The 14,644-nt window shown below is 39.8% G+C and overlaps 1 protein-coding gene across 1 annotated transcript in view; it reads right to left on the reverse strand.

The window, feature by feature from the left end:
- The window catches only part of ISYNA1 (inositol-3-phosphate synthase 1), a 47,305-nt gene that overhangs the window by 18,267 nt on the left and 14,394 nt on the right, over positions 1-14,644 (reverse strand). Inside the window, exons 4-8 of the mRNA XM_075864492.1 lie at positions 13,986-14,115; positions 12,881-13,074; positions 9,483-9,632; positions 6,861-7,076; positions 364-528 (exon numbers count right to left, since the gene is read on the reverse strand). Of these exons, the coding sequence (XP_075720607.1) occupies positions 364-528; positions 6,861-7,076; positions 9,483-9,632; positions 12,881-13,074; positions 13,986-14,115 (855 nt within the window). The remainder of the gene's footprint in view (positions 1-363; positions 529-6,860; positions 7,077-9,482; positions 9,633-12,880; positions 13,075-13,985; positions 14,116-14,644) is intronic.

Below are 14,644 nucleotides of genomic sequence, written 5' to 3' on the forward strand. Positions count from 1 at the left end.
GATCGCGTCACAGTTATTTTCTGTGACGCGATCAATGTGCAGTCCCCTCTCCTTGAACGCCGCGATCAGCTGTCATCGCGGCGTTCAAAGGGTTAACAGCGAAGATGTTTCTCTCCTCTCCGCTGTCAGAGCGGGGCCGTGGCTGTGTATTACAGCCGTTGCCCCGCTCTCGATCGCGCGCACAGACGCGCGCAGGGACGGTTGTCACACAGGACGAGTATGCTCGTACTAATGCGCGAAGTGCTCGCCGCTCAGGACGAGCATACTCGTCCTGTGTCGGCAACCAGTTAATATGCAGATTAGGTGACATTATGGGGAGGAAAAAAAAAACAACAGATGGACCTGCTGAGCAAAAATACTCACACAGTGGTCTGGCTTCTCATTTGGTCCATATAAGATAGTGTTTGATTGAACCATGTCGTCCACCACGTTGCTTTTGGAGATCTCCTTTGAGCGGAACTGCTGAGGAGCAGAAAGGTTCATCCCATCATTGTTCCCCAGGTGGTTATAGCTCACTATGGACACAGTCTGTATTGATCAATGGAGAAGAGTACGTTATGGAGAAGTTGTGCAGTGATCTATTTTTTCACACTTCAAAATCTTACAAATATTTAAAAAAAAAAAAAAAAAAAAAAAAGATAAAAACCATTGAGTGAATAAGGATCACATATCTTATGTTAAATAAACAGTACTTTACATTAAGTCCAATGATTTAGAGTCTGTCACATAATTTGTGGCTTATGTGAAGCAAATTTGTCACTAGGAAAGTACAATCTCCGCTATGTATTATGTTATGGGAACTCAACCCCTTGATGCATTATCGCTTACATGTACGTGATAAGTGTCATAGGGAAGTATGGAGGCCGTTCATGGGCCGAGCGTCCTCCAAACCCTGTGGGGGTTAGCGGTGTTTTACAGCTGACAGCCCAGACTAACGGCTGGGAACAGCGATCCTGCTGTTCCTGGCCGTTTAACCCTTTCAGGACCAGACTAATTTTCGTGTTTACACTTTTGTTTTTTCCTCCCCGCCTTCAAAAAGGTCAGAACTTTTAATTCTTTCGTTGACACAGCCGTGAGGGCTTAATTTTTATGGGAGAAACTGTACTTCCTAATGGTACTATGTATTATGTCTGGTGTACTGGGAAGCTGGAAAAAAAATTCAGAATGGGGTGGAATTGGAAAAAACAGCAGTTTCTCCATTTTCTTATGGGTTTCGTTTTTACAGTGTTCACTGTAAGGTGAAAACGACGCGCTCTCTTTATTCTGTGGGTCAGTACGATCACGGTGATACCAAATTTATATATTTTTGGTTATGTTTTAGTACCTTTAAAAAACAAAAAAAGTGAAAAAGTTTGAAAGAAACCCAAAAAATGTTTGCATCACAATATTGTGACCCATCTAACTTTTTTTATATTTCTGTGTACAGAGCTGTGTAAGGCGTCTTTTTGTACATGGAAAGATGTCGTTTTTAGTAATACCATTTGGGGGAATCTGGCACATTTCGATCACTTTTTATTGAAAAAAAATGTAAGAGTTGAAGTGGCAAAAAACAAAAACTGGGATTCGGACATTTTAACCATTTTTCCCCGCTGCGGAGTTCACTGTATTGGATAAATGTTTTTATATAGTTATAGTTCGGGCATTTCGGACGCGGAGATCCCGAATGTGTTTGTTTATTTATTTTTATATGTGATCTAGGGAGAGGGGGGGGGGATTTGAATTTGTATATTTTTTTCTACGTACCTTTACTTTAGCCCCCCTAGGGGGCTTGAACCTGCGATCATTAGATCGCTTATGCCATAGACTGCAATATCACAATATTGCAGTCTATGGCAAAGTTAGTGCAATGCTATTGAAAGACTTGCCTGTGGCAGGTCTCAATAGAACTTTTTCTCTAGCAGGGCTGGGAGCGTTCACAAGGCTCCAAGCTGCTAGAGGAGTACACCGGCTCCCGCGATCTCACTGTGCGGGAGCCGGTGACCGGCCCCTGAAGTGAAAGGGACCGTGAAAAACCCTTCAGATGCCGGTTGTCATATCGGACACCGGGATCTGAGAGGTTAAACGCTTGCGATCAGAAATTTTTCTGATTGCAAGCATTGCCGCTGGGTTTCTGCTGTGGAACACAGCAGAGACTGGGTGGCTATGGCGCCCGCTCTGCCTGTGAGCGGTCGCCATATTTAAATACCCTTTCACGACATCAATTTACGGATTAGCGACGTGAAAGGGTTTGCGCGTTTCTGGCCATCCATTCTTCAGAAGGTCAAATCTACTCCAGCTGTGAACTGAAGTAGATTTGCGCTATAACTCACTCCAATTTCTGGTGTAAATTATAGTACATTTGTTGGCCGTAAAATGCCCTTTTTTTTTTTTTTAAGCCCACCCACTGCCGTTAATGGTACAAATTCCTCGAAAGTCGCAATTTTGTATTTCTTTATTTTTACACAAAATTGCGACATGAGTAACTTGCAACTATTCTACGCCCAAAAAGTGGTGCTAAACCAATGATAAATTCTCCCTATATTCTATATATTGTGTAGTTCGAGTCTTAACCCCTTCCCGACATGCGCCGTACATGTACGGCGCTGTCGGGAGGTGCTTCCCGCAAAGCGCCGTACATGTACGGCGCAGTGATTGTGCGGGCTCAGAAGCAGAGCAGGCACCATCACCGCGGGGTGACAGCTGTATTATACAGCTGGCACCCTCCTGTAACTGCCAGGACCGGAGCTACTCTCCGATCCGGCAGATTAACCCCTCAGATGCTGCGCTCAATAGAGCGCAGCATCTGATAGGTTTTCACCCGATCGGCAACCCAGTGATGCAATCGCTGGGTTGCTGTGGCAATCGGACGCCAGAAAATGGCGTCCGAGTCTGCCTTGTACGGGAGCCGATGAGGACCCGCCTTCGGCGTGTCCTCATAGGCTTGCTGTCAGTGAATAACTGACAGCGCTAATACACTGCACTACGTATGTAGTGCAGTGTATTAGAGTAGCGATCGGGGCATCAGGCCCTCATGTCCCCTAGTGGGACAAGTCAGAAAAGTAAAAAAAAGTTAATAAAAATGTGGTAAAACAATAAAAACACACACATTTCAAATAAAAATAAAGCTAAACTGACTTTTTTCCCATAGTAAGTCATTTATTATGGGAAAAACCGTAAAAATTAAAAAAACTATACATAATTGGTATCGCCGCGTCCGTAACGACCCAAACTACAAAACTATTATGTAATTTATCCCGCACGGTGAACGCCGTAAAAAAAAAACATGAAAAACAACGCCAGAATCATTGTTTTTAGGTCACATCTCCTTCCAAAAAATGCTATAAAAAGTGATCAAAAAGTCACATTTACTCCAAAATAGTACTAATAAAAACGACAATCCGTCCCGGAAAAAATATTCCCTGACACCGCTTTGTGCACGCAAAAATAAAAAAGTTATGGGTCTTAGAATATGGCGACACAGAAAACAAATGATTTTATAAAACAAGTGATTTTATTGTGCAAAAGCCGCAATACATTAAAAAAACTATATAAATTTGGTATCGCCGTAATCGTATCGACCCGCAGAATAAAACTAACATGTAATTTAGGGCGCACTGTGGATGCCGATAAAAAAAACAATAAAAAACGATTCCAGAATTGCTTGTTTTTGGTCATTTCCTTTACCAAAGAATGAAATAAAAAGTGATCAAAAAGTCGTATGTGTTCTAAAATGGTACCAATAAAATCTACAGCCCGTCTCGCAAAAAACAACCCCGAACACCGCTCAATCAACTGAAAAATAAAAAAGTTACGGCACTAGTAATGCGGTGATGAAAAAACATCTCAATTCGCAGGCCGGAGGGGAACATTCCTTCAGTTTCAGGGCCCTAGTATTTAGGAACTAGGAAAGGGAAGGGACATCGCACATCCGCTGGAAGCGAGGGCGCCCGTATTATACCAGCGCAAAACTTTCCCAGTAATATTTCCCAAACTACGAAGGAGAAAAAGTCCCCAAAAGGTGCAGAGCGTTACAGAAGGGGGATAAGAAAGAAAACCGTTTATCAGTGTGACACCGGCCTGTGCATAACGGATCGCTTCACAGCGTAACACATATCTATGGATAATTGTATTATTTACCCCATTATTATACCCTCTTATTATGCCCTGATGTACTCCGCAAATATTACATATACCCTGATGTTCTCCGCACAGATTACATATGCCACCACATTATAAACTGAAATACCAGCAAAACCCCAAACAGAACTGTTACCAAGCAAAATCCATGCTCAAAATGGCGGTCTATTCCTTCTTAGCCCTACAGCGTGCCCAAACAGCAATTTATGGCCACAAGTAAGGCATTACCATACCCGGGAGAACCCGCTTAACAATTTATGGGGTAAGATTCTCTACGGGCACAACATCTTGTGCGGTGAATGGGCAGATCAGTGGAAAAATTGCAATTTTCACTTTGCACAATCCACTGCGTATTCATTTCTGAAAAACACCTGTGATGTCTAAATTCTCACTACACCCCTTGATAAATGCCTTTAGGGGTGTAGTTTCTAAAACGGGGTCACTTTTGTTTGGTACATCAGGGGTTTTGCAAATGCAACATGGCGTCCGCAAACCATTCCAGCAAAATCTACGCTCCAAAAGATAAATACCGCTCATTTTCTTCTGAATGCTCCCATATACGTAAACTGCTGATTATAACCACATATGGGGTGTTACCGTACTCGGGAGAAATTACTTTACAAATGTTGGGGTGCTTTTTCTTCTCTATTCCTTGTAAAAATGAAAAATGTTGATCTAAAACTACATCTTGTTGGAAAAAAAAATTATTTTTCATTTTCATGGCTTAATTCTAATTAATTCAGCAAAAAACCTTTGGGATCAAAATTTTCACTATACCCCTAGATGATTCCTCAGGGGGTGCAGTTTCCCAAATGGAGTCACTTTTGGGGTGTTTCCACTGTACTAGTACTACAGGGGCTCAGCAAATGTGACATGGCGCCCAGACACTATCCAAAATCCAAATGGTGCTAGTTCCATTCTGAGCCCTACCGTGTGTCCAAACAGATGTTTATGACCACATGTGGGGTATTGTTTTACTCGGGAGAAGTTGCTTTACAAATGTTACGGTGCTTTTTCTCCTTCAGTCCTTGTGGAAATGAAAAAAAAATACCTAAACCTACATTTTATTTGAAAAAATGTAGATTTTCATTTTTACGGCCTACTTCCAATAAGTTCTGTAAAACACCTGTGGGGTCAAACTGCTCATTGTACCCCTAGATAATTTCCTCATGGGGTGTAGTTTCCAAAATGGGGTCACTTGTTGGGGGTTTCCACTGTTTTGTCCCCTCAGGAGCTTTGCAAATGTGACATGGCCTCCGCAAACCATTCCTGCAAAATTTGAGTTCCAAAAGCCAAATGGCGCTCTTTCCCTTCTCAGCCTCGCCGTGTGTCCAAACAACCGTTTATTACCACATGTGGGGTATTATTTTACTCGGGAGAAATTTCTTTACAAATTTTATGGTGCTTTTTCTCCTTTAGTCCTTGTGGAAATGAAAAAAAAATTAGCTAAACCTACATTTTATTTGAAAAAATTTAGATTTTCATTTTCATGGCCTAGTTCCAAAAATTTTTGCAAAAAAACTGGCCGGTCAAAATGCTTGCTACACCCCTAGATAAATTCCTCGAGGGGTGTAGTTTCCCAAATAGGGTCACTTTTGGGGGGTTTCCACTGTTTTAGTTCCACAAGACCTGTTCAAAGCTGACATGGAGCCTAAAATATAGTCTAATAAAAAGGAGACCCAAAATCCACCAGGTGCTCCTTCCTTTGCTTCTGAGGCCGGTGCTTCAGTCCAGTACCACACTAGAGCCACATGTGGGATATTTCCTAAAACTGCAGAACCTGGGCAATAAATATTGAGTTGCATTTCTTAGGTAAAACATTCTGTGGTACAAAAAAAATGGATTCAAAATGAATTTCTGGAAAAAAATAATGAACTTTGTAAATTTCACCTCTACTTTGCCTTAATTCCTGCGCAATGTCTAAAGGGTTAAGAAACTTTCTAAATGCTGTTTTGAATACTTTGAGGGGTGCAGTTTTTAAAATGGGGTGACTTATTGAGGGTTTCTAATATCTAAGGACCTCAAAGCCACTTCACAACTGAACTGCCCCTGTAAAAATAGCATTTTGAAATTTTCTTGAAAATGTGAGAAATTGCTGCTAAAGTTCTGAGCCTTGTAACGTCCTAGAAAAATAAAATTATGTTTAAAAAACGATGCCAATCTAAAGTAGACATATGGGGGATGTTAATTAGCAACATTTTTGTGTGGTATAACTGCCTGTCTTACAAGCAGATACATTTAAATTGAGAAAAATGCAAATTTTTGCAATTTTTCGCAAAATTTGGGTGTTTTTCACAATTAAATACTGAATGTATCGGGCAAATTTTGGCAGTAACATAAAGTCCAATGTGTCACGAGAAAACAATCTCAGAATCACTTGGATAGGTAAAAGCATTCCGGAGTTATTACCATATAAAGTGAAACATGTCAGATTTGAAAAATGAGGCTCTGTCAGGAAGGTCAAAAGCGGCCAAAGAGGGAAGGGGTTAAAGGCAGGAAAGTGGGAAAAGCAATCCGGTCGGAGCACGCTTTTTTTTTTTTCTTCTTTGCCTTATCCTAGTAGGGCTTTGGTATACATTAAAAATGTTCACATGTTTAATATAAACTAGTCCACCTTTTTAATTTTTTGGTGTTATTTAAGATCTCTTTATATATTTAGGAAAAAAAGGTCAAAGATACACACAGTGTAAAGAGATTGGTTCAACTCAGGTCTACATTGTTTTTGTTGTTTTTGTCATATTTACCTTTAATCCAGCACTAACAAGAAAATCCACCAGAACAGACTTAATCTTAGTCTGACCAGATTTAAAGTCATCTCCACCAATAAAGACCGAGTGCCTCACAGCCAGTTCAATTGCCCCAGGAACAAATGTGTTTTGAGGAGAACCATTGATGTATGCACAGCCTTCTAAGATGCTGGCCACTGCAAACATTGTGGAAGGAGAAACTTCAAGTCCAAGCTGTGCAAGTAAAGAAATCAGAAATAAAACACATTTAAAAAGCTATTACCAAGGAAGTAACCAAAAGCCATTGACTGAATACATGATATACAGGTCCTACTCAATGAATTAGAATATCAAAAAGTTTATTTCAGTAATTCAATTCAAAAAGTGAAACTCATATTATAGATTCATTACACACAGAGTGATCTATTTCCAGCATTTTTTTCTTTTAATGTTGATGATTATGGCTAATAGTTAATGAAAACCCCAAATTTTGTTTCTCAGAAAATTTGAATATTATAGAAGCCCAATTTCAAACACTATTTTTAATACTGAAATGTTGTCCTACTGAAAAGTATGTGCAGTATATGCACTCAATACTTGATCGGGGGCTCCTTTTGCATGAATTACTGCATCAATGTGACATGGCATGGAGGTGATCAGCCTGTGGCACTGCGGAGGTGTTATGGAAGCCCAGGTTGCTTTGATAGCGGCCTTCAGCTCGTCTGCATTGCTGGGTCTGGTGTCTCATCTTCCTCTTGACAATACCCCATAGATTCTCTATGGGGTTTAGATCAGGCGAGTTTGCTGGCCAATCAAGCACAGTGATACTGCAGTTATTAAACCAGCAGATGACATGGCTCTCCAAGCCATCACAGACTGTGGAAACTTCACACTGGACCGCAAGCAACTTGGATTGAGTGCCTCTCCACTCTTCCTCCAGACTCTGGGACCTTGATTGCCAAATGAAATGCAAAATTTACATTCATCTGAAAACAGGACTTTGGACCACTGAGCAACAGACCAGTCCTTTCTCTCCTTAGCCCAGGTAAGACGCTTCTGACGTGGTCTGTGGTTCACGAGTGGCTTGACACAAGGAATGCGACAGTTGTAGCCCGTGTCCAGGATACGTCTGTGTGTGGTGGCTCTTTAAGCACTGACTCCAGCCTCAGTCCACTCATTGTGAATCTCCCCCAGATTCTTGCATATCCATTCAAGGCTGCGGTTATCCCTGTTGCTTGTGCACCTTTTTCTACCACACTTTCCTTCCTCTCAACTTTCCATTAATATGTCCTTTCGTGGCTTACCCTCCTTGTGGAGTGTGTCAATGAAGGTCTTCTGGACAACTGTCAAGTCAGCATTCTTCCCCATGATTGTGTAGCCTACTGAACCAGACTGTTGGACCATTTAAAGGCTTAGGAAACCTTTGCAGTTGTTTTGTGTTGATTAGAAAGTGACACCATGAGTCTGCAATGTTCAACTTTTACCCAATATTCAAATTTTCTGGGAGATTAAATTCTGGGTTTTCATTAACTGTTAGCCATAATCATCAACATTAAAAGAAAGAAATGCTGGAAATAGATATCACTCTGTGTGTAATGAATCTATATAATATATAGGCGTTTCACTTTTTGAATTGAATTACAGAAATAAAATTAACTTTTTGAGGATATTCTAATTGATTGAGAAGGACATGTAATCTTAATATGCCACATGGAGAGTGCTTGTTCAGAGGGCAATGTTTTTTTTAACATCTTTACACAGTACATAATAAATAAGTAAGGATAACATTTGATAGCGGGGACTTTCATGGTTTACAGCAAAATTAGAATCAGTTGCATAAACCTTATAACCCTGATATTGTGTAAGAAGCATACTTTTAAATAGATTTCCTTTAATAAGTTAGGAACAATGACGTGTCAAGCAAATAAGTGTGAGGAGTCCAGAGGTCTGTGCTGAGAACAACGCTGCTGATGAAACCTGACCTTTAGGAAGGAAATAAGAGACCATAACATAATGGTGTCATCACTCTGAGCCAACCAGATAAGTGAATACTAGAAGGCGATGGGGAGGATCTAATCTGCTTACATATGATCTCCTCCACCCACTTGCAGTGAGCTGCCTCATCTATTGCACGCTGCACGAAAGCTATTCCACCTAAAGATGATCATTTAAGTAATTTGGTATTTGAGAATAATAACTGTTTTCAATGAGCATCTTTAGTTACTGTACCATTTTTTCTGTTATGTAGCATTTGTGTATCGCTGCTTCAATAGTAAATGTTTTATTTCCATTTCATCTTTTAATTATTTTTAACCTTTTTACAGTTTGATGTTGTAGCATATTATCCAATGTTCCCCCTAATTTTAGAGTTTACCCTACTTAAAATATCAAACTTGTACTTCTGCTAAGCAACTAAAAAAATAAATTAAAAAAAATAAAGAAATCATAATAATGGACCATATACAGCAAGACCAATTGTAGCTGTGCGCACATGCCAGATTTCATTACTTTTTCTCAATAGAAATGGACATCGTCAGCGTCTGTTTAACAAACCTTCATCAGGTACAGTGACCTTTTGACAATGCTGCAAGATGCCTAGTCAGAACGAACTTTGTGCAGGCAACCCACAATAGCACTCACCTCAATGGCTTTCAGCAAGTTATCAGCAGTATCATTAACCCCAGTGATAAGATCACAGAACCTTTCAGTATTTGCAGTCCACAATACAATAACTTTATCTACTCCACTGGTTCTCTTGAAATCTTGGATGTCTTCACGAATTTTCTGGACCTACATATAAGGTGAGAATAAGTACAAGTAATGCAAAACAAAGCTTTACAAAAGGTTTGACAGGTGTGGGGAACCCCTCCTTGGTTTGTGGGTCTCTTAAAACGAGTGGTTTAAAACTTGCCATCAGGTTATCAAGGTGGAAGCTGCTGCATAATTCCCTAGTGCGGACTTACACATCATACACTGAAATTAAGGAGCATGACCCAATAAGGGAAACTTCTATTAACTTAAAATGTCCTTGGTGGTGTGGTTTAGACAGACCTCAACAGGCTTTAGAATAGTAAACTAATAGCTTATAACTATTCATCTGTGCAGCTTTATGAATGACAAAATAAAAGGCTCTGTTCACATAAGTTCCGTTCATAATGGAGCCATGACAGATCAGTCTTTGACAAGTACTGCACACTATGCAATTCTTGTCCTCAAAAAAACTGGAACCCCAGATGGAAAGGACAAAACTTAAGTGTGAACAGAGCCCCAAGACATGGAATCATTCAGTGGTTTGGCGAAACACAAACCCTTTTTAGAAGTAAATTTTTTCATGCTGTAGGGGAAATAAAAAATATTTCTGCTTTTTTTTCCCCCCCAGAAACATAGCCACTTTTGCATATGAGATTAGTCTGGTATTGCAGCTCATCTATTTACCGTAATTGAATGTGGCTGAACTGCAATACCAGACAACCCAGGAATCGTGTAGGCAAGAATTGTAGTTTTTTTGAAGGGGGGGGAACAAAAAAAAACTTTTTTTTGTAATATTGTACAATTCCATTAAATGTTTTTGATGTTTAGGATTTCATCCTACTTCTGTTAGTCATTATAAGGGTATGTTTATATGGGTTGGATTTGCTGTGGAAAGAAAGTCCAACCCAGTTTACGTTGTAAATTCTAGCCAAAAGTCAGTGCCAAGTGGTGTTGGATTTGGCACGGATTTTGTTGGATTTGCTGCTGAGGAAAAAAATTTTTTAAAAAATCCTATACTCGCCTCCCCTAGTCTCCTCTAGAAATACATCCCCTCCACTAGCTGGTCTCTCTGCTGCCGGCCTCTTAGGATGATGTGTGGCCAACATTTGACTGTTGTAGTCCGATTGGCTGCAGCGGTCACATGGGACAAAACCGTATTTTAGGAGGCCTGCTGCATAGGGAAAAGAAGTATCGCTGCCTGAGACCAGGGGAGGCAAATGAGGTAGGTGTGTGTGTGTATATATATATATATATATATATATATATATATATATATATACACACACACACATACGGTAATGTTTTTCTTTTTCCCTACTTGCTATTTTTGTTGCAAACTTGCATGGCAGAGATCACAACATTTGCAAACAAATATGCAACCAGTTTTTTGACTGCAGCATGTCAATTAAAAATCTGCACAGCACCTGCATAGAAATATTCCGTCGTGTGGATGACAATTTTATCTACTTTTCTGCTACTATAATACGCTGCGGATTTTCCGCCTGCAAATCTGGATGGAAAACCTGCAACAATTACGCTAGAATCACACATGCAATTTGTGGCCGTTTTTTGCGCCAAAGACAGAAATGGATGCAAAAGGAGGAAAAGTATAAAGAAAAGACTGATACTACTGCTCTCTTTTTTTTGTCCACTCCTATGGTTGGCTCAAGAAAACTGCATGTGTGATTCCAGCCCAAGGCTAGGTTCCCATTGCGTCTTTGTCCTCCAATTAATATTTACGCTGGAAAAAGCTCCCGATGTACATGTTAAACGGAGGCCGTGACAGGTGCCTAAAAGTGACATCCATCACCCATACACTATTATGGGATCCGTCAAACAGATACAGTGTGAGCTTTTCAGGACGTATTCTTTAACCCATTGGAGACACGGCCAATTTCAGTTTTTTTATTTTTTCCTCCCCGCCGGCCAAAAGCCATAACTTTTGTTTTTTTGTCGATATAGCCGTAAGAGGGCTTGCTTTTTGCCAGACAAGTTGTAGTTTGTCATGGCACCATTTACTGTACTGCATAATGTACTGGGAAGTTGAAAAAAAATTTGAGGGGTGAAATGGGAAGAAAAAAACTGCGGTTACTCCAATGGTTTTTTTTGGGGGGGGGGGGGGCTTTGTTTTCATGGCGTCCATCAGGCGGTAAAATCTAGACGTGCATCTTATTCTACAGGTTGATACGATTACAGCGATACCAAATTTGTATGTTTTGTTTTATGTTTTACCATTTAAAAAAAAATAATGTTTTCTGTCGCCATAACATTTTTCCGTCAATTTAGCGGTGTGGCTTAATTTTTGCGAGGCGAGCTGTAGTTTTCACAGATACCATTTTGGGGTATATGTGACTCTTTGATCACTTTTTATTTCATTTTTATGGAGAGCTAAGGTGACCAAAAAGCAGCAATTTGTGTGTTTTATAATTTTTTACGGCGATCACCGAGCGGGTTAAACAACGCTATCTTGTTATAGTTCGGACTTTTACGGACACTGTGATACCAGTTATGTTCACTTATTTTTTTTAACATTACTTTAGCGGAAAAATGGGAAAAGGTTGTTTTTTTTAACTTTTAATACTTTTTTTTGTTATTTATTTTTTTAAACATAAAAAAAACAAAAAAAAATAAAAACTTTAATGGTTTTTTTACTAGTCTCCATACGAGACTTGAACCAGCGATCGTTGCTAATTATTGCAGTATATCGTGATACAGACGTCAGATGCCAGAGTCAGAGCTTCAAAGGAGTACAAAGATGACAGTCCTGGGGGCCTTTATTAGGCCCCTAGGCTGTCATAACAACCATTGTAAACGGCCGATCGTGCCACTGGGGGAGTGCAATGGTGTGTTTGAGGGGGCGCCCCCCTGATTGTAACAATTTAAATGCTACGGTGATGATTGACCGCGGAATTTAAAGTGTTAAACGGGCGTAATCAAAGTGAACTTTGATTTCGCCCGCTGGAGTGAGGTGTCGGCTGTCACCCTTAGAGTATGGAGCGTGGTCAGCCCATGAGCGCGCTCCATACTTCCTTGGCGGCATTTCAGTAATAGTACGTTGTATGTCGCCAAGCGGTTAAACGGGTGCCATTATAGCACCCGGGAGACACATGCTATTGTTAGGCAACCGTTTAACGTATCAGTCACTCATAGGCTATAATGGCATTCGATTAACGTATACTTAAACGCAGTGGGAACCTAATCTAAGGCAGATTGTTGTATTTACTTACCCATACTAGTTGTCCTTTTGCTCTGTAGAAAGTGTTGAGATATTTTAAGTCTTTATTTACCTGTTCAATTTTGGTGCCGTGGATAACATGGTCAGCCCGGTCTTCTTGATTGGCTGCAATAAACTCCGGTATGTAAATTGAAGGTCTTGGCTGCATTTTTTCCATATAAGGTCTCAGTTGTTCCTGGAGTTGCCAGTCTAGAACCTCTGCTCTTCTCATAGCATCAGCCAGATTTAAAGATGAAATATCCCAACCTAAACACATTATTCCAATTAAATTATAAAAGCAAATGAACATTTTTGTTTTACATTAAAAAAAAACTATTTTATTAATAGAGATCCGCATTTGTGCAACCTTCGAATAAAACTTTTATGGCGTATCAAAAGGATATACCATAAACGTCTGATAGGTGGGGGTTCCACTCCCCACCTATTGGTTGACCAGGGAGTGCCCTGACCCATGTAATGGCAGACGAGATAGCCACATCCAGCTCTGTGCGCAAGTTACAAAAAGAGCGGAGCTACCTCATAGAATTATTATCATCAGCCATTAAAAATATTTAATGGCAGATTTTTGGCATTTAATATAATTCGGTGATCCCATGCAATTCTCCTGGTCTCAGATCTTGTCCCATATATATATATTCAGGAGAAATAAATCTTGCAGCACTCCAACAGGATATATAGGAGGCTCCTGACACGCTATACCTTTGCGCAATTTTTTGCTTATAATCTCTAACAATTTCTATTTGTACATTAAGATATATTGAATATTTGTTCTGCACCAGATGTCAAGAAATGTAATTTAGAATTTGTAATATATATTTTTTTGTAAGTTATAAATCAGATAAACTAACAAAGAAGCTCTATGAATAAATGCATGTGTGTGTGTGTGTGTGTGTGTGTGTGTGTGTGTGTGTGTGTGTGTGTGTGTGTGTGTGAGAGTGTGTGTGTGTGAGTGTGTGTGTGTGATAACTTAAAAGTGTACTTAAAATATAAAAGTATGGATCTTATGCATCAAATACTAGAGTGCCAGTGTTGGCAAAAACAAACAAATTGTAATCACTTATTACAATTTAAAATTTAGTGTCTGAATTGGATTCGTTGGTATGATCAAGACCGACACTTTTTTGGCTTATGCATGAAGCATATAAACGAAAACTTACCATCAAAAATAATATCATTAGGCTCTACCATGGGAAGAAGGTCCCGAAAAGGAATATATACATCTCCTTCAGGTCCACAACCCAGACAAACTGTGGATGACTGGAACAATGAACCATAATAGTTGGCAACCTAAAGAGAATTCATAAAAGTTAAACCTATTGCTCTAGACAAACATTTACCACATTTCCATATGCACTCAATAACCCAGCACAGAGAGATACCCTTTCCCTAAGCTTCCATAATCTTATCACCAATAAAGATAAGGAAACAAGATACTACAGTGCTATGCACTCAACCACTGTATATGGCTACATGAAAATTAGTAAAATTCTAGTAAAGTTAATAAAATAGTTTCCATGGGAAATAATAAATCTTGCACAAACCATGCCATGAAGCATGCAAATCCACAATATTTTATGGAATTGGTGACTGGTTGTAAGGAAGGCGAAATGTTGGATAAAGTTACAGCAGTGCTCATTGAATGTGCTCAAGGATTAGACTATCCAGAATTTAGTTCTCCAGCCGGGAGATTTACACGAACGTGGCCAACCTCAGATGTGAAAAACTGCCGTTTTTTCACCTCAGAGGTGCACCCGTGCGGGACACATTATCACACATCCCCCATAGACTAGAGTTTATGGAGGCATATGTGAAAACG

This window comes from Rhinoderma darwinii, chromosome 1, assembly GCF_050947455.1.
Source record: "Rhinoderma darwinii isolate aRhiDar2 chromosome 1, aRhiDar2.hap1, whole genome shotgun sequence".
Lineage (NCBI taxonomy): Eukaryota > Metazoa > Chordata > Amphibia > Anura > Rhinodermatidae > Rhinoderma > Rhinoderma darwinii.